This window comes from Coturnix japonica, chromosome 9, assembly GCF_001577835.2.
Source record: "Coturnix japonica isolate 7356 chromosome 9, Coturnix japonica 2.1, whole genome shotgun sequence".
Taxonomy (NCBI): domain Eukaryota; kingdom Metazoa; phylum Chordata; class Aves; order Galliformes; family Phasianidae; genus Coturnix; species Coturnix japonica.
The window spans coordinates 7,939,262-7,957,665 of NC_029524.1; the positions used below are offsets into that span (position 1 = coordinate 7,939,262).

Below are 18,404 nucleotides of genomic sequence, written 5' to 3' on the forward strand. Positions count from 1 at the left end.
CCTCAGCATCACTATTTCTACCCCCTCCAACCTCCTGGGGAACTTTCTCATTCAGATGCTGGCATTCCCAGCTTGTCAGGAAGGAGCGAGTAAGACTATTTAGAACATATTGTTACTGTGGGGAATGAAAAAGCTGTTTTATCCAATTTCTTAGTTATTGGATGATGTGGCCTTCTGCTGGCTGCTTATAATCTTCCTATTTGAAATTTTAAGACTTTCTGGCTAAGGGACTTCTGTATCAGCCAGATTAGAGTGTTTGATGGCTGATACCAGCTACAGACTAAACAATAAACCTTTGTGTAGTGGCTGTGGTTTGCTGTCCCTTTCCCCAGAATAATTCTGCAGAAATTAAAAGGTCTAAATGAGCAGTTCCAGAGTGAAGGTGATTCTGACTATTGGTGTAACTTTCCAGTCCTTTTTCTCCTTATTGTGATTGGAAAATGGCTCTGTGCTATGTATCTATACATGTGGTTATTTTTCTGTTTTTCTGTATGCTGGCTGGAAAGCTCAGTGAATGTCTGTGCCATGGTAAATACTGTGCAGCTTGGAGAGAATTCTTTATTTTTATTTTTTTCAAGGAAAAGGTTAAATTTAACTTGATTATGAGTCTTTTGCTGTTAAAAATAAAGTGAACTTGTGAGATGGTGAAAGGTCTCCAGGGAAGTCTTATCGTACCCAGAATGGCCAATACTGCTCATATTCACTTATTGCTAATAACAATAGCTTAGAAACAACAATGAATATGGTGACACTGGGCTTCCAAAATTCATTTTCCAGGCACACATAGGAATGTAGGGTTCTGTCCAAGGGCCTGGCATTTGCCTTGCCTCATTAACTTCCTGCTTCTTTGGGGATCAGATTTTGCTGTCTCTTAGACCTGAGATCATGTTAGAATCTGACGTAGGGTGACATTAATGGTGTTGAATAACCATCTGTCCACCATTCCTCCCATGCAAGTGCCCCTCCGTCCCAACAAAGCCCACTTCTAAACATTTATAAATAGAAACTTGTGTTCCAGCCTTGTCTGGTATCCTCTGAAATGTTACTGACATTTGTTGGAGAAGAGCACAGAAACAGCCGCTCTCCCAACAATCACAAGTTCAGCCTAAACTTGCTCTAAATTATGTTAGTAACAAACCTTTGGTGCTCACTGATGGTGTCTTAAATGTTGAATATTTAAATCCCCAGACTTTGTGGTCTTGTGCTGCTGGCCTTAAAGCTTCCTTTGTTAGAGCACAAGTTCTAACAGTACTTGCTGAAGAACAGCCTTGCTCTGTTTGCCATAGTATCCAGCTGATGAGCTGTTGCTGACAGGGCAGACCAAGTCGGTACAGGGCAGTCTCAGAGCTGGAGGTTCTGGTTGCAGTGCTGTTCTGCAGGAATAATAATTTCTGAGTATATGAAGCTTGTATTCATGAGCAGGATGGAAGTGTGGGAAGCTGTAGCTGTGGCGTGCTGGCTGCATGCAGCCTGGCAGAATGGTCATCTGACTCAGTCATCCTTCCTGAATGCTGTTTAGGAGATGGCTGCGATCTGGGTTAAGTGCTGTAGTGTCATCCTGAGGAGCTCTGCAGCAGAGAAAGGAGTAACTGGTACCACTGGACCTGTGTGGGTTACAAATATATGTTCGGGATCAATTTGAGTTCAGGCATTATTATTCTGACTAAAGGATTATAATTCATTTGTCTCCTGTTAAGTAGGAATTCTGTGAAGCATTAGAACTGTGCAAAATGCTCACCTAATATATCAAAGAAACAAAGCAAGTATTAGGTAATTTTTTTTTTCTATTTGGATAAAAAAGGTCCTTAATTCCTTTTAAGGGATAACTGTGACTGTCTACCATTAAGCCTCTCCTGCATGTACATGAATTGCTTGTGAATCACCTGTAATATCCTGTAGGTAAGGAAGGGTAAAATAGTTTAGGACTTGCAGAGCCAGAGCATTAGTGCTTAGGTTATCTGTTTTGACTTCTTTCTAAATCCTGTAACTGTTCTGTTCTAGGGAGATTGTAGTTGGCTTGAGGATATAGCATATTTGAAAGTAGCTCATGCTAGTAGTAAATCATATTAGAAATGTTTTTAAGATGATTTGATTGTAGAATCTAAGTGATTGAATCAAGAAACTTTGTGCGTATGTTTTGGGTTGTATTTCCAGACTGTACAAATAACCCCCTTGTCTTGAACTCTTTGGTCTAGGCTGATTTCTCTTGTGGTTCCGATATGCAAGGTGTTCTTTCTAGGCTTCCTCCCACCCCTGGCCATCTTAAATTAATTTAAGAGTTACTTGTTTGTATAGTAATGTGGCTTGGCTGTTAACTTTGTATTTACGACCATAAAAGTTTGGAATGTCAAGGTTTATTAGTTCAGTGATTCAGTGGTGTGCTTTTCCGTCATGCAGGACATTGGATGCTTTTGTGTTAGGCCCTGGCCTGTAGGGATGGGGCCTATTTCCCTCCCTGACAGGTGGTTGTAGAAGGGATGAGTTGTCTTCTCATACATCATGGCCATAAGTTGTAAATCCAGGCGTCTTGAGCTTTATAACATACAATTTAAAACAGTGGAGCAGTCTGCACTGGAGAGAGCGGGATATGTTGGAAGCCTCTTGTTAGGCTGAACACCATCTAGTCAGTGCTTCAAATGCGTTTAATGTGGTGCTTAGCAGAACTGACAGTGTGCTCTCCTAAAAGCTGTGAAGAGCCCTAATAAATCAGCGTAGAGCAGGTACACATGTTTTCCTACTTAAATACCTTGTGCCTTCTTGCTGAGATACTAAACCGCGGAGTCTAATTTTAGGTGTTCAGGTTTGGAAAAAAATTGCTTTAGGCCAATAACATTCTGTGAAACTAATTTTCATAGGCCAGTAGGTTCATGTGTGACTTCTGCTTTTTGAGTACTTGTAAGTTCATGTATGTCTTGGCAAGGTACAGTGAGCTGTTTGTGTTTACCCAGGTGTTTCAAACAGCAAGAGTCTTAAATCTACATTTGGAAAAAAAAATAATGTTATAAACTCTATGCTGAACAAACTGCCAATTAATGATAAATAACAAATATAAGTAACAAAGCTAATTCTGTACTGGTTGATTTGTTAGCCATTTGTTGGCCCTATGTTACATTCCTGCAGAGTATCCTCTTTGCTGGAGACAGTCTTCTCATGTACATAAAGAATGCAATAATTTGTGGTTACCTCATAATTAACTTAGTGTATTTTCTTTTTAAGATGGTATCAAAAAAAAAATCCAGACCCGATTAAGGTAACATGGCTGTACTACCTGTCAGCGCCCCTGCAGTTTGGTATATGTGGGCTGTAATGTTCTTCCTTTCATTGAGCAAAACAGTTTGATTTTAATTGTGAATATTTGTGGGCAAAAGCAGTACTTAGCATGTACTTAAGGAAAAGGCTTGAAAGGAAAGCATTTTCTTATACTTGCGGAGTTACTCAGCAGGATTTTAATGTGCTTGCAGGTTTTGACTGGACTGGTTTTGACAGTATCAAGCTTTGGCAACAAAATTGACTTTTGGTTTCTGTTTGTCTTGCTTTGAGCAGTGTGTGAATGTGAGAATGTACCCATTTTTGTTTGATGCAGAGCTCTTGCAGCTTCGAGCTATTTCACTGTTTTGAGAGCATAATCAAAAATCTGTTTCCTTCTGCTGGTGTTACTTGTAGTGTTCATGGGGAAGATGACAGACCTGTGGACAGAAGGGCAAAAAAAAACAGCTGGAAAAAGGAAACGGGAAATGTAGGTTAGAGCAAGAGGAAAAGAATCTGAGCTGGGAAGTCAGCAGGCGGAAATCTACTGCAGTTAGAGTGGGGTCAAGTGAAAGAGGATTGGGAGGGGAAAAAGAAATGATGGAGGGACCCAAGATTGAGAGATGTAAAGGAAAAGATGAACAAGTTTGTGGAAACAGATAAAGGTTTCACAAGAGGTACAAGTGTCCTCATAAATTTGCATAGGAAGGAGGAGTTGGTGTTGTGCAACTTTGGTCTCCACTAAATTTCAGTTATTTGACTTTGCGCTCTGAGTGTAGTTTTGAGATGAGTTGACTTTGGTTTGTAACATTAAAAGTAATTGCGTGATGACAAATTTCCTGAATACTGACAAAATACTTCTTGCTTCTTCTTTTAGACGGGGCTTGAATCCACCCCACAGAGTGAAGTCAATTTCAATGACAACTTTCACACAACAGGAAATAGAATTTCTGCAGAAACACGGAAATGAAGTAAGTATAAATCACAGAATACCAAGTGATAAGCATTTTAATATTCAACTTTGAAATAGTACTTAAGCAAAGCTTCAGGGTTTTTTAAGTAACAAGGAGACAGGAGTCTTGAAGCTAAGCTCATTTGAAGTGATACTTCTAAGAAGCTCGTTTCACTTCAGTAGCTGATGATCAGAATGTTGTGTTATTGCCCAGCCTGACCAGTCTAGGTTCACATGGTCAGATCTTAAGAGACAGGTTTCCTTTTAGGAATAGCAATGCACTATGCATTTATTTAAACTCTGCATGTCCAGACCTTTAGGCTGACTGTAGCAGCGTCTCCTGAAAGAATCAACCATGACAAACATGAATGTATTGCTTGTAGATGTATTTCTACAAGGTAGGTGCTAAGAAGCGTTACTGTAGTTTCAGTAGCCTTTTTCTTCAATAAAAATAGTGGTGTTTTGAAGGTCCTTGAAGAGAGGAAGGAAAGGGAAAAATTATTTCCTCTAAGGATTAGATAATGAGCAACTGGATACGTTAGAGTGACTTGCGTCAGCTTTGAAGAAATGAAGTTCTAATGTATTGCCTTTGTGTTTGTGTTTTTTAAATAAATGGAAACTAAATCTGGTATACATGTTGGATTGCATCTGATGGGGGCCTGTGTTCTGGATTCTGTTGTTGCTGTCCTCAGTTTGGGGTTGAGGTTTGCATTTCAATATTGTGCTGTAACATTACAAAGTTGGAGGCAACTTCTAATCCAAATATGGAAAGATTCTGTTTCGCTTTGATTGGATCTGTATTCTGTTTCAGAAGAGTTATTGATTGTAGTCTGTGGAGTATTGTACCAATGTGTTCTTGTGAAGCTCTGTGGGTGTAAAGCTCATCATTAGTTAAAATGCTGACACTTAACTTTTATAGGCTTAGCCTCATTCATAACTGTCAGTTTTAAGAATGAAAATGCAAGTAGCAATTTCTTTTCCTGTCCTAAGAAATGTGTTACCTGTTGAAATGACTGTTAGTTGTTTAGAGGGTGATTGCTTTAGACAAAGCTGGAATGGGTTCTAAACACTACCAGACAGTACAACATTTTCTCAATATTTTTGAATAGCTTTTTGAAATTACTTTGGCTTGTTAAAGCTGTTAAACAATGTAAATATTATAGCATATTGTTGACTTTTTGCATAAGGAGAGTAATAAAGAATCTTTTTTGAGTTTAGGTAAAGTATGTAGGAGTCTCTTGCGTTAAGATTAGATTGTGAACTCTAACTTTGCTTTACATTTCCGAAGTATAGGGGAAAACATATGAGTATATATATGCATGGTTCAAAAAGATGCATACATGCATGTATTTATGTCTGCATTTGAGGGCTGCTCCAAAAGTAATGCTGCCTCTCTTCAGAGTGTGATGACTTTTTTCACTGATTTGAAACCTGTATTGGTCCTTACATAGTTGATCAACATAGTTGTCCTCATTATAGAACTGACTACCCTGTAATTATGATTTATTTTATTCGTAACTTACTGTCAACATAAATATACTTGAGATATCTGCAGTGACATACTGTTTCAAAAAGCATATGTCTTTGTTGTATTCATCGCTCTCATTAATAAAAACATTATCACGATTTAAATGAGCTACCTCATAAATAAGATGTGCCTCTGCTGTTGTAGGTAATAGGTTGCTTGATGAAGTGTTAATGCTTTAAACGCCGTTAGAAGTTTAAAGCCTAATTAAGCATGCTTTCACTTCATCATGCTGTATGTTGTAGTAGTAAAGTAGCAGCTTTGTGTTAGTATTGACTGTAGGTAAGTATTAGGTAGATGAAATTCATCTTACTTGACAAAAAACTTTTTTTTTCCATCTATGCTGATATTAAGAAATGAAACTTTCTGATCTGAACTTCTTCAAACATGGAACTGTCCAAAGTTTTAGAGATCAGTGTGAAACAAAGTACAGTCTCTAGATGTTTTGGATGTTGGTAGCACTGAGCTTTTTAGTTCTGCAACTGGAAGAAAAATGAAGTTTTTATTGCAAGTTGGGGTTTTTAACGTTTGCTTTTCTATGTTGTGTAAAATACTTTTATACAGCCAGGGCCCCTGTAGTAAACTTTTCTATTTCTGGATTAATGGATCATGGTGTAGCACAGGGAATATGCTCTCTGTTGAAAGAAAAATAGCAAGAAATCACATTAAACAAACATTCACTGAGATAAAGTCATTATTAAGGTGGTGAGTTGTTCTTGGAGGAAGTAGTTTTCCAGTGTCCTTCAGGGAGTAGTTCATAAAGTCAGTGTATTGTGTGAGGTTGACATTCCCTTTAAAACAAGGGGTAACATTTTCTTAGCTCCTGAAATAGTAGCTTTTCCCCAATTGTCACTAATTGCTGTCTTCTGTGACATGTGGTTAAACCCCTGTTTACTAGAATGCTACCCTGAAGAAACTATTCAGAGCAGTTTCTCTTAAAACATGAGATGTTATTTCTTTCCCTGTATATTTGTTGAAAATCTTCCTAGTGCAGGTAACTTTTAAGTGAGTTTTTACTACTTCAGGTTCAAAGCTAAACCTTCTTATTTTTCATGGAGAGATCTGTATTTTGGTGTTGCTTATTTATTTGTGGGTAGGCATCCAGACTCTGTTTTTACTAATGCAGTTAGCTCACTTGTATGGCAAGAATGGAGGTGTCTTTCAGCTGATATTCCTTGAGTGCCTTCTGAAGGATGAAGGAAATTCTATATTTCTGGGTATTTTTTTCTCCTTTCCATGAAGAGCAGTGTATGAAGTATTTTAATAGGTATGCTAAGGAGTGTGTGGTGTGGAGACCCAGTTATGAGCATTCAGGGAGAGCTGATGTTTGGCCTCTGATTCAGTAATGTGATGTTAGTGTAAAGTGAACTCACCGCTTGTGGTAAGTGGCAACGGTACTCATCTCATTACCATTACAGTTGTATCTGCACAGCACCCTCTTACCAAATATAAAAAATAGTAATACGAGGCAAAGCTCTTACATGATAGTTAATTTTTCTGTGTTATTGACATCTGCCAAATACTTTGTAATTTTTCTCACTAGCTTATTTTAAAGTGTGTGTAATGGTGGCAAATTTTGTTCTTTTATTTGGAAAAACTATCTTGCTCTGGGGTGAATGCTCACCTGAGCTAGTGAGCAGAATGCTGTGCAGGTATGTTCGGCTGCCTGAAAGTAGTTTAGTGGTGTTTAAGTATGCTTTCCTGTGACCCTTACTTAATGGCACCTGTTGTACTGGTTTAGATTGGGATAGAGCTGGTTTACTTCATAGTAGCTGATAGAGTGTTTGTTACCTGTTTTCTGCTCTCTAGATTCCAGGAGCATATGGAACTTCAGAACTGGTAGCAGTATGGGCCTGATCCAGAGCTAGTCTTTGGGCTGAACAAAATGCTGCCCTAGAATTTTCTTGTCTGTGGAAAGTAGACTAGAAGCTGGGAGTGGAATAAATGGTAATAAGCTGGCCCTGATGAGTCCTGACAGCGTGAGCTGTGCAGTCAGGTGTCCTTGTGGTATATCCCTGGTTCTGTTAATACGATATAGAGATGGATGAGCTGACTGCATGTGGAACAATGTTGTTGTTAGCAGGATTTGCTAGCATGGACTGTGCTTATGAAAGCAGATGTAGTTTTTGGACCCAAACTGTCTTTGAAATCTGTGTACTGACAGTATAAAATTCCTTTAACCTACAGAGATTAATGAATAATATTGACATTAGAAATGCTGAACTACTAAACAAAGCTATAACTTGCTTACATAAGGGAACTGTTTCCAAATCTTTCTTCCTGTGGTGAATGTTATGTTTTGGAACATAGTTCTAGTGTATAGTAATCTCATTATTTGCACTGTCAGCATTATATTTGGTGCACAATAGAATATTTTGTTGGGGGAGGGAGGAATCTAATTTTGTGTTTACCAGACTGCTGAAAGGTAATATCTCATTACAGGTTTTTAAACAAGTCTGACACAGGTAATCTTCCCATGCAGCAGGATGTCTGTATCTAAACAAGAAGTGTTTTATTGCTGTAGTAGTGTGAATTTTCTACTTGAAGGATAATTTCTCCCAGCAGAAGTACATGTTTTACTATGGTTTATCGTTGCCATGCTGCCTTTTACTGCATAGCATGGCCTGACTGAATCTGTATGATTCCTAACTAGCATAGCTAGGCTAACAGGAGTTTAAATGTGGTGGCTCAATGTGTTGTGTAAGCAGAAGGCCTTTGTTTCTCCCATATCAGCCTTCCCACACACACAGGAGATCTATATCAGTGAAATAGTTATGACATAGTGAAATGTTTGGTGGCTGAAATACATAGCACTAGAACAGAAGTAGCTGAACTCTCAAATTCTCAGGCTTTCTGCAAAATCGAGTGGGTACAGCTGTTTTCTCTGTGAGCGGTTTTTAGTGTGTCTTTCCCTCCCCACCATGTGACTCTATAGTTATCTTCCCATCACCACCAAATGTAACCATCCAAGCCTAGGAAACAGATAAATTGGTGAGCCCTGTCTGGAACTTGTAAAAGTAAGAAATGAACTAGGAGGCTGGGTTTTCAACCAGGAGCCTTTCTGGTCAACTTGGTTTTGTGGAGTACTAGGTACACAATGAGTAGTGTCAGTTCTTTAGTCTCCTGTGCCAAAGCTGAAAACAAACACAATCCCTCAAACTGTAGGACTATAAAAGGTGTGTAGAAAAGCAGGTGGGTGAAGACGTTTAGTCTAGGAAAGTGTTTATCCCTCAGATAGAATAGTTACTGAGTATAGTCTCAGAGAAACCAAAGATATAAAGACAAATTGTAGAATCCTTGGAGTTGGAAGGGGCCGTACTGTTCACACTTGGCCCAGTTTTTCCTTTTTGTGATGTTATGTCAGCTTGCAGTTTCTGCTTTTCTACCTCCAGGGTTTGTATCTAGGTCAGGGTGAGTAGGTTGAGGCTGGTTGTGGTTCTCTTTTCCTTATTGCTGCATGATGTACTTACTGATCTAATTCTGCACTTCCCAGTATCTAGTTGCCAAATGTCTAATGACATCCCTTACAGGTCTGAAGCTTGTTGGCAAAGAACAGATGCTGTTCTTCCCAAACCAGTTGTAAAAGTTTCCTCACAAACTTTACAGTCCCACTAGGATAGCTATTCTGAGTCCTGATTTCTTCTAATTATTGTCACATAACAAGGTTTGCTCGGCTTTGTTTTATCTCATTATTTTGCAGCTTCTGTGATAGCTGAGATGTAGTAGAGGCAAGCAAAACTTCCAGGTCTTCCTTCCGTCAACCTTTCAACAAGCTGGACTTTCAAATACTGCATGTGCTTACTCATTGTGATTTCAGCGTCTTTTTTCTTGCTGCATTGGTGACCCAGTGGGACATGAACTAATTATACTTTTCAGGGACAGTGGACAATGATTATGGATTGTTGGATATGTTCCACTGTTTCTAGGGGCTCCCATGTAACTTGAATGTTTACTCTTGGCTCTGACTTGCCAGGCTCTTCTCATCTAAGAAGAGCATTTTGTTTAATAGAGCTTTGGTTATCAAAAGGAAGAGTATAGCACGGCCTTTGGATGTACAGAGCTTTTGAGCAGGAGCTTTATTTGTGCTGCTGTTGTGAAAAGAACGGTACTAAATGGCTGAACCAGGGTTAGCTCAAGAAAATGAGGTGAAGTAGAAGGGTTTCAGAAAGCTTAAGGATTTCGGATCTGATACCTTAATATAGAAGTTGTGCAACTTTGTGATGGATTTGGATACTTCTCAGACTGTAATACATGAAAGAGAAAAGGAGGTAATTCTGTGGGAATAAAGCTTAAGATGTATCTTGAAACTCAGGCAGGTATTAATCAGGCATATACCTGATTAAGGTATGAGATAGTTAGGTGCTTAATTAAAAAATACATGCTCTTCAAGGACTTTGGGTATCACATCCCAAAGCATATATATAATTTGAAGATTTATATGCTCTCTACCATCTTTTTACGCGTTTTCTTTTTTTTTTCCATGTATTGGAGGTAATGCCTGAGCACGAGTCAGCACTTGCTGTGAATGACTGTGTGCTATTTTGTCCAGGTGTCCTGAGGCTTCTCAGGATAGACAATACATAGAACTGGAGCTCATACTGAAGTGCTCCCAGGTGAAGTTGCTGGTCTGATTTTCTGCCTTTTTTTTAATATGATTAATCTTGTAGTATCTCAAGTGCAGTCAAATTCATGTAGTAGATTTAAAAAACAGTGGTAAGTGGGGAGTGACATGGGTATCCTGGATGTAAGTGCTGAAGACCCCACTGTAACTAAGCTTCAAATAATGTGACGTTAATTTAAAAAGAACAACAACAACCAAAAAAACCAACTTCCTTGAGCTTTCCTGTAAGACTAACGTTTGAATAGCTCTGAAATAGTGTGATCTGGTCAATAAAACTGCTTCTCACTTTGCTTTGCACTGGCTGCTGTAGTTAGTAACTTCTTAGCTTAATATGATAGAAAGGCTATCATATTAAAAATATTAAAAACATATTAACATATCAAATTAAAAATATTAAAATTTATTTTAAAAAATTATTATCATATTTCAAGTTACAGTGTTAACAAGTTCTGTCTCTTGACTACAATTAGTATTTCCTTGTTATAATTTCCAAGTGTGATTTCATCCTATAATGCTGTGCAGCTTTCCGCCATTAACTTTTTTTTTGTAGACAGCTGACCATAGTCTGTTACAGCTTGCTTGAAGCATAATCAATGCTTTATTGTGGATCCCTGCCACGTCAGATGATGGTAACAAAAGTATAGCTAGAAAGAGCATACAGGTCACTAGCAAACGAGCAAAGACAACAGGCCTTTTATTGTGCTCTCAGTGCTCGCTCCCAGTGGCTGCTGATGTTCAAAGCGTTGGGTGGTACTCCATACAGAAATGGACATAACTGTCTTTTATTAGTTTCCCATGTGATAGTAAAACTTAATTTTCAACAACAACAAAAAAAGGTTTCTAAGAAGATTAATTTGTATTTAGGATTTCCAGAGCGTTATATTTACTCTTTATGAATTCTTTATGTAATGAAACTTAAGTGAAATTTAGGTGCATGAAAGTTTAACTGTAGTAGAAATATTAGTGAAAATTGTTAATTAAAATAAGTGCTGCTTGTTGAAGCATGTGAGACTAAATGTAGGTTTTTCTGCTTGGGTGCTGTATGTTGTGTTATTCCCCTCTTATACATAGATTAGAAATACTGTTCTCCCTGCTTCCAGTGACAGAGAACAAACGAAGGGTGCCTGGCAGGTTTAATTAAGTTTTTATGGTGACTTAAGACATATTCAGTTACTGCTTTTGTGTTAAAGTGCTTAGAAGAAAGGAGTTGCTCCAGGTAATGATTTTGGAAGCCTGAAGATTAAACGTGCAAGAACCAACTCCTTCAAGAAGCTCGCATCAAGTATTTTAAACCAGCAGTGTATTTGGACAGTACAGCCCTCCTTGTATAGTCCTACAGCTATTTGTGTACACACAACTGTTGCCTACTCAAGCTGTGTAGCTGGTAATGTAGCTGGTTGTAAAGGATCTCTCTTTCTCCTAGAAATAGCCAGTAGTGCTCAGGGGGCCGCTGAGTCAGAATCAGTCTTTGTTTTTGATGTATTCTTCCCACCCTGCTTAGGCACTTCACCCTGAAGATGAAGCAGAAGATTGAGGAAGGGCATTTAAAAATAAAATAATAATAATAATAATAATAATAAAAGGAACAACAACAAAAAACCAACCATGTGGTTTGAATTTGAATTGATCTCTCAGTGAGCTTCCATACTACTAGCAGCATAGTAGTTGTGATGGGTTTCTTGGATCTGATTTTGGTGTTGTATAAGAAATGTGAAGAATTCAGTGGCCTGAAATGAGTAGGGAGCAGCACCTCCTCTTCTGCTCATGATCTTATTTTAGGCTGGATGCACACTGGTCATCAGTGAGCAGCCCTTTCTGCGAGTTGCAGGGTAAAATAGAGGCTTGTCCAAAATTAGGTACAGTTCTTTCTTTCCATCTGTGCTTCTGGGTGTTCCTCGAAAAGTTAAAACTGGGATTGGGGGGGGAGGGATGGAAGTAGGGGATGGCAGCTATGAGTTCCAGTACACCATTTCCCACTGTATTTAGCCAGAAACTGGGTTTTTCAGCTCCTGGTAATCAGCTGGCTGCTGGTTGGTGCAGTTGTACTTACAAATATAAACATAAAATGCTACTGCTGGCCCACATCAGATCATCCACTGCAGATTTCTAAAGGTAGACCTGTGAATGTTTTCCAGTTGTGTATTGGGTCTGTAGAAGCAATGCTTAGATGGATTGAAAGATTGTTACTGTGTAAAATAGTGCTTCATACTCCTAGCTGTTATTTTAGAGCAGGCTTTTGAGTTTAACCAAGTCTGTGGTTTGTAACCTATTCATATGAAGAACTATTACACAGTTACCTTTGGTTTCATTTCATCCATCAACAGGCTACAAGTGATGACTGTTACTTAGCAAACTCTGTACAGTACGTTAAACTTAATTCTTTTGTGGACTATAATTGCTAAATGAGTTCTGTAGAACTGATGAGCTTATTGGAAGTAGAGGCTGCTAATGTTATTTTTAGTTGAATATTTGAATCATTAATTTAGCTGTCCTTTGATTCTTAAATGTTTCCCACTGCTTGCCTCAATCCAGTAAACGATGGAGTATTAGATTTAATCAAGCTGAATGAAATCATGATGTCAAATGTGAAATATGTACTCTTTCTTGTCTGTCTAGTCCAGATAAATCTTTGAAATGACTGATCAAATTTGATGGTCAGTGTTCCCGAAGGTAAATTGCTACAATTAGGGTGAAGTTAAGTGGCTATAGAAAGATGCACCCTCTCACCCACCTCCCCCACCAGAGTTACTGCCTGTATTGGGAAGGTGATGCAGTGAAAGTAGCACAGCTGCTACCTTAATTTGCCAGCTTTCAAGGCAGTCAGTCTGTGCAGCTTCTACACTTGTTAGAGTACGTGCTTCCTCTGAAGGTCATTGTAGATGATGCTGAAGGCCGGATACTATTGCAGGGATGGAAGGGAGCAGTTGTAGGAGGCTTAAAAGAGGGATAGCCAGAATGATTTCAGAGGTGGTGTGGGAAGAAAGGACGTGCATCATAAATCTTTTGACTCTGTTTCTCTGGAAGAAATCTTATCAAAATTGCAGTGCCTGTTTCTAGAGGTTTGCTAATGTCTGGTATGCTGTTCAGATGCATGTTCAGGATACCTATGGAGTATTCCTAAGTGCTGATTATAATAGTACACGAACTTGTGTGTCTTTTGGTTTTGAGAACAGTCACGTTTCCTCTCTGAAGCATATTTTACAGTTGGTTTGATTCTTTCTGTTTCACAACTGCAATTTAAAAAAAATGAAATCAAAGGAAGAGTAGGTCTTTCTCTTTCTTATCTCATAGATGGTCACTTAAAAATATTTTGATACCTAAAGTTTAGAGAAAGGTAAGAAAGGCTGTTTAAAAATGAAATTAAAATACCATACTCAAACAGTATCATAACGAGTAAAATGGAAATATTTTAAAGCTTCTGTCTGGAACTTCATGATGTAACGTGGAATCTGTTGAAGTAGTTTAAAGTGTGAAGTACAAGTAATGCTGTGTGTAGAAGCAAGTAACACAGAAGGGCTAAAGTTCATCATAGGTAGTGTTCAGATGCCTTGTCCCTTTATGAGAGCATATACTTTGCAAAAGCAGCGTTTTGCAGTGGAATTGGATGTTAGGATTCACTTGCCCTGCAGAGACAGATGGTCTTCTGACTTGAAGTGTTTAGACCAGTACGTGCCGCACCAGAAGCTTGATCTGGAACAAAAACTGTGCAGCCACACACTTTCTAATGCTTTGCCTACATTAGCAATCATAACATTGAATAGGTTTTGGACTAAGGTATTTTCTATTATTAACCAGTCATCTTTATTTTTAATCTTCTAAGGTGTGCAAACAGATTTGGCTAGGCCTATTTGATGATAGATCATCAGCAATTCCAGACTTCAGGGATCCACAGAAAGTAAAGGAGTTTCTACAGGAAAAATATGAGAAGAAAAGATGGTAAGATAGCTTTGCAATTTACAATGTTTGCTTTTGACAAGAAGTAAATATTGACTGTTATTCTTGAGTGTACTTTCCCTTTTGTGTGCTCTTTAGACTAGATTGCACAGCTCTAAGGTAAAATGCTCTATTGAACTTCTATTCGTAGATCCTACAGGAAAGCAGAAGGGGGAAAAATAACTTCAAAGAACTTGCTCAGTGTGTTGTTCATATTGATGACATTATCTTAAGCCATTTCTATTTCAGCAGCAGTGCAAAGTAGGCGTCATGCAGGCTTTTCTTAGGAGGTAGAAGGTGTGGGTGGTTTGTATTCCAAACAAAATAAGTTTAAAAGTGAATGAATTGGCATTCTAGTCCATTAAAAAAAAATAAAAATAAAAAAATAAAAAAAATAAAAAATTAAAAAGATCTGACATTTAACTCATAGGCATTTTGCAAGCTGCTGGTGTTTTGTTGTTGGGTCAGTGGTTAGAACAGAACTTTCCACAAGACTCAAGTGTGAAAACTGGTTGTTCAACTGAACTTTTCATGTTAAACTTATAAAAACAATTGCTCCTTTGGATGTAGGTATGTTCCCCCAGAGCAAGCAAAGGTTGTGGCATCAGTCCACGCATCCATATCGGGGTCTTCTGCTAGTAGTACAAGCAGCACACCTGAGGTGAAGCCCCTCAAATCCCTCTTGGGAGAAGCTGCACCTGCACTGCACTTAAACAAGGGCACACCTAGCCAGGTGAGTAACAAAAGGACAGAACTGTTCAGTACTGTATCTTTTTCTTGTTCAGTGGCATAGGAAGTTTTGCAGTAGCAGCTTTTATGTTATAACCATTTAAGCTTATTTTATGTATTTTATTAAAGTATATAAGTGTTTACATATCAGGTTCTAAATTTAAAGTTGTTTCTATTGAAATAAAAATTATTTTTTCATGATTATTTTCAAAATACAGATTTTTTTGTGTGTCTGTGACTGGCATGTCTAATTACAATTGTTTTTGTTTTTTTTTTTTTGCTTAAATACGTCAATAAGCTGTATCCAGTGTGTTATATTTTAAGCATATTTTTCTTTAAGAAACAATTAAATAGCTGATATTCATTGTTAATTTCATGGCTAAGAGCACATATGTGAGAAGTGTGCATGTTCATTATTACTTTCTCCTTATTCTGTGGCTGTCTTACTGAGTGTCGTTTAGAAAGCCTCTGTGTGCTGTTGTTTAAAGCCAAATGACACTATGTACATAAACTTTAAAGCAAAGATGGCTTTTGAAAAAAGGTTTTTACCTTTAGGGTGCAGGCAGCTTTTCAGCAGACCTCTCACAGACTCGCATTGGGAATTTGCAGCTTGCAGCCTTCCTGTGACGTCCCTCAGTATTTTCCTCCTGCTGAATTCTGAAAACTTTTTCAGAATGCAGTGAATAACTATTTTCCAACTTGTAAAATAAAGTTTTATTGCTTGAATTTGGACAATGTTTACAGTTTGAAATGCATGATCTTGACATTGTTTGCTTTTAAGCTGCTAATTTATTCTTATTTGATCCTTTAATCCACAAGTCTGCTGCAGAGTTCACTTTAAAACTGCCACAGTATTGTAAAATAACATCTTCCTACTGCAGGAGAAAGGTTTGTGCTGTATACAGCATCTTGAACTTCAAGAATAAATGACTTCTTAAGGAAGTAAGCTTAGTATGTCTATTTTTTTTCTTTAGCATTTTGTATAAGCCTATTTGGTAAAACATTGGTTTTGTTTTAGCTAATTTGGATGTTGTTTGTAGTCTCCTGTTGTAGGCCGGTCTCAAGGACAGCAGCAACAAGAAAAGAAACAATTTGACCTTCTCAGTGACCTTGGCTCAGATATCTTTGCTGCTCCTGCTCCTCAGTCAACTGCAACAGCAAATTTTGCTAATTTTGCACACTTTAACAGTCATACAGGTAAGTATTCTGAGCAACGTGTCCCTTTTTTGTATGCATAAAGTGCGGTTCTAATTTTTGATTACTGTGGATTACATGTATCCACAAGGTATATCTAATTTCTGTGCTTTGAGAGTGTTTTGTTGATTATGTTTAGATCTTTCTATGTGGAAATAGAAGACACAACTACTGGTAATCCTGATTTTTGGTGGTTTTTTTTTTTGGAGTGGGAGTTGCTGTAGCTATTTTCTATGATGTGTATGATTAGAACGTTTTCTGCCTACTGACAGCACTTTAAATTCTTTGGAGGAGAGAGTGAAAGGATGAGTAACAGAATGTAGAAAGAAGCTGATATTAGACCTTTAATTTTCTTTTTGAGAAGTATTAGAGCAGTCATGGAAAAAAAGCAAATAAAAAGACTAAGTGAGATCAAATGCATTGACAATAACAGTCAGTTTGTTACAAGAAAAACAAAGGCACCCTCCAGTTTAAAGAAAGATTTTTCCCTCTACCACCCCCACCTTGTGTTTCTATTTGAAAACCAAATAAAGCCTATATGTGTAGTAGTCTCTACTTTCAGGGAGAGTAAACAAGCCTTGAGCATGTCTTCACTGGGTAGGAGGGGTAGGCTTTTATTCTTTAAGAATATCTTCAGTAAAACATATTGAGCCCTCAGGGTGAATTTTCAGCCAAATATCTCAAGTCCTAGAAGTCTATCCTAAATAAAAAGTTGATTCTGTAGTCACTGAAGTATGTTGTTGTGAACTGGCATTGTAATTGTGGGAAAGTACCTTTGCCTGCCTGGCCTGAATGAGTTTTTCATCTAGTTTTGAGATGAACTAGTGCTGCTAAGCCAACAAGAAAAAGAGACATTTCTCAGAAACCTGAAGCTGTTAAAAACTGAGAGAGTGACTGGGGGACTCCAGTCATATGCCTGAAGAGTTAAGCAAAGTATCAAAGACTTGCTTAAATTTAACTTTCAAAATATGGTGCACAATTAGTTCAAATCAGTAATAAAGAATAGGAAATTCTGATGCAGTGTGTTTTGTGAAGTCCTTAACATAAGATTTCACATTAATCACTGTTTTGAAAGGTGTATTTAAGTGGGAAAACTTGTGCTGACTGGTCAGTATTGTACATTTCTACTCTAGACATTCAAGTCTTTTAAATTCTTACTGAATTAGTCGGTATTCACAGATACCTAACACATGTGACTTCTAGGTTGTGGAAGTCCTGTTCAAGGTATATTTCAGTACTGTGTTCCAAATCTAGGTAAAACTGCTCTTCTGGTCCATTTCTTGAATGGGTGAAAGAACAGTATAAATACTCTAGAATAAATATAACATTATGTTAATTTCTTGTCAAAGCGGGTGCTGAAAAATCAAAGTTCTGAGTAATGCCCAGGTATGATGACTGATTTTCTGTTCCAGTTATTATGTTGTGATTGGTCCCTTGACTCCTACAGAAAAGTTTTAGAACCCCAAACAGACTCAAGTAAATTAATTTCTAGAATGCAAAATCTGAGTAGAAATATAATTTACTGGTTTTGCAATTAAAGCACAACTAAGTGTAGCAGCTGACAGGAATATGGTAGAGAACTGTGCTGTGATTTGTGAAGCTTAAAGATGGTACAGGAAGTGTCACTTCTGGTATGGGCCTTTTTTTCCCCAGATTTTTCTAATGTACATGGCTCAGGATATGGTTTCACACTGAGAGGGAAATTTGCTGACTTTACACGAATTTCCTGTGTTTAAGTCCCATAGTTTCTGCAAAACGATGAGATCTTGGGAGGTGGTGGTAGCATCTCTTTATAAAGAACTGTTTTTTGTAGCATCCGTACTAGTAAGAGTGTCAAAAAAAAGTTTAAACATTTTGGTCTACAAACTAATAGACTGGAGTATTGTGTGCACAAGTGATTTCAAGTAGGTTTGACACAGGATAACTCTGTCACTAACAGCAGAAGAGACTTTATTTAGAAAAAAGTATGACATAGTTACTGCCTTCTTCAGAACTGCCTTTCAATTTTGTAATTGTTTTTAGGGTTTTTTGAATATTTCCTACCTTTTATCCCTTGCTAGGTAGCGTAAACCTCACAGAAGAAACAAAGTTGTGGGTGTAGCTTGTGTTTCCATGTCAATTAGGAGATGTAACCAGCAAGTTTTTGTACTGCTTTATTGATTTATAGTCACAATAGTGGTTGGAAGTCTGTGCTGATTTGCAGT

At 37.8% G+C, this 18,404-nt stretch overlaps 1 protein-coding gene across 11 annotated transcripts in view; it reads left to right on the top strand.

The window, feature by feature from the left end:
- Positions 1 to 18,404, top strand: part of AGFG1 (ArfGAP with FG repeats 1) — a 35,650-nt gene that overhangs the window by 4,198 nt on the left and 13,048 nt on the right. For all 11 annotated transcript variants that reach the window (XM_015871357.2, XM_015871358.2, XM_015871367.2 and 8 more), the window contains exons 2-5: positions 4,124 to 4,217; positions 14,165 to 14,280; positions 14,848 to 15,010; positions 16,047 to 16,203. In XM_015871357.2, the coding sequence (XP_015726843.1) occupies positions 4,124 to 4,217; positions 14,165 to 14,280; positions 14,848 to 15,010; positions 16,047 to 16,203 (530 nt within the window). The remainder of the gene's footprint in view (positions 1 to 4,123; positions 4,218 to 14,164; positions 14,281 to 14,847; positions 15,011 to 16,046; positions 16,204 to 18,404) is intronic.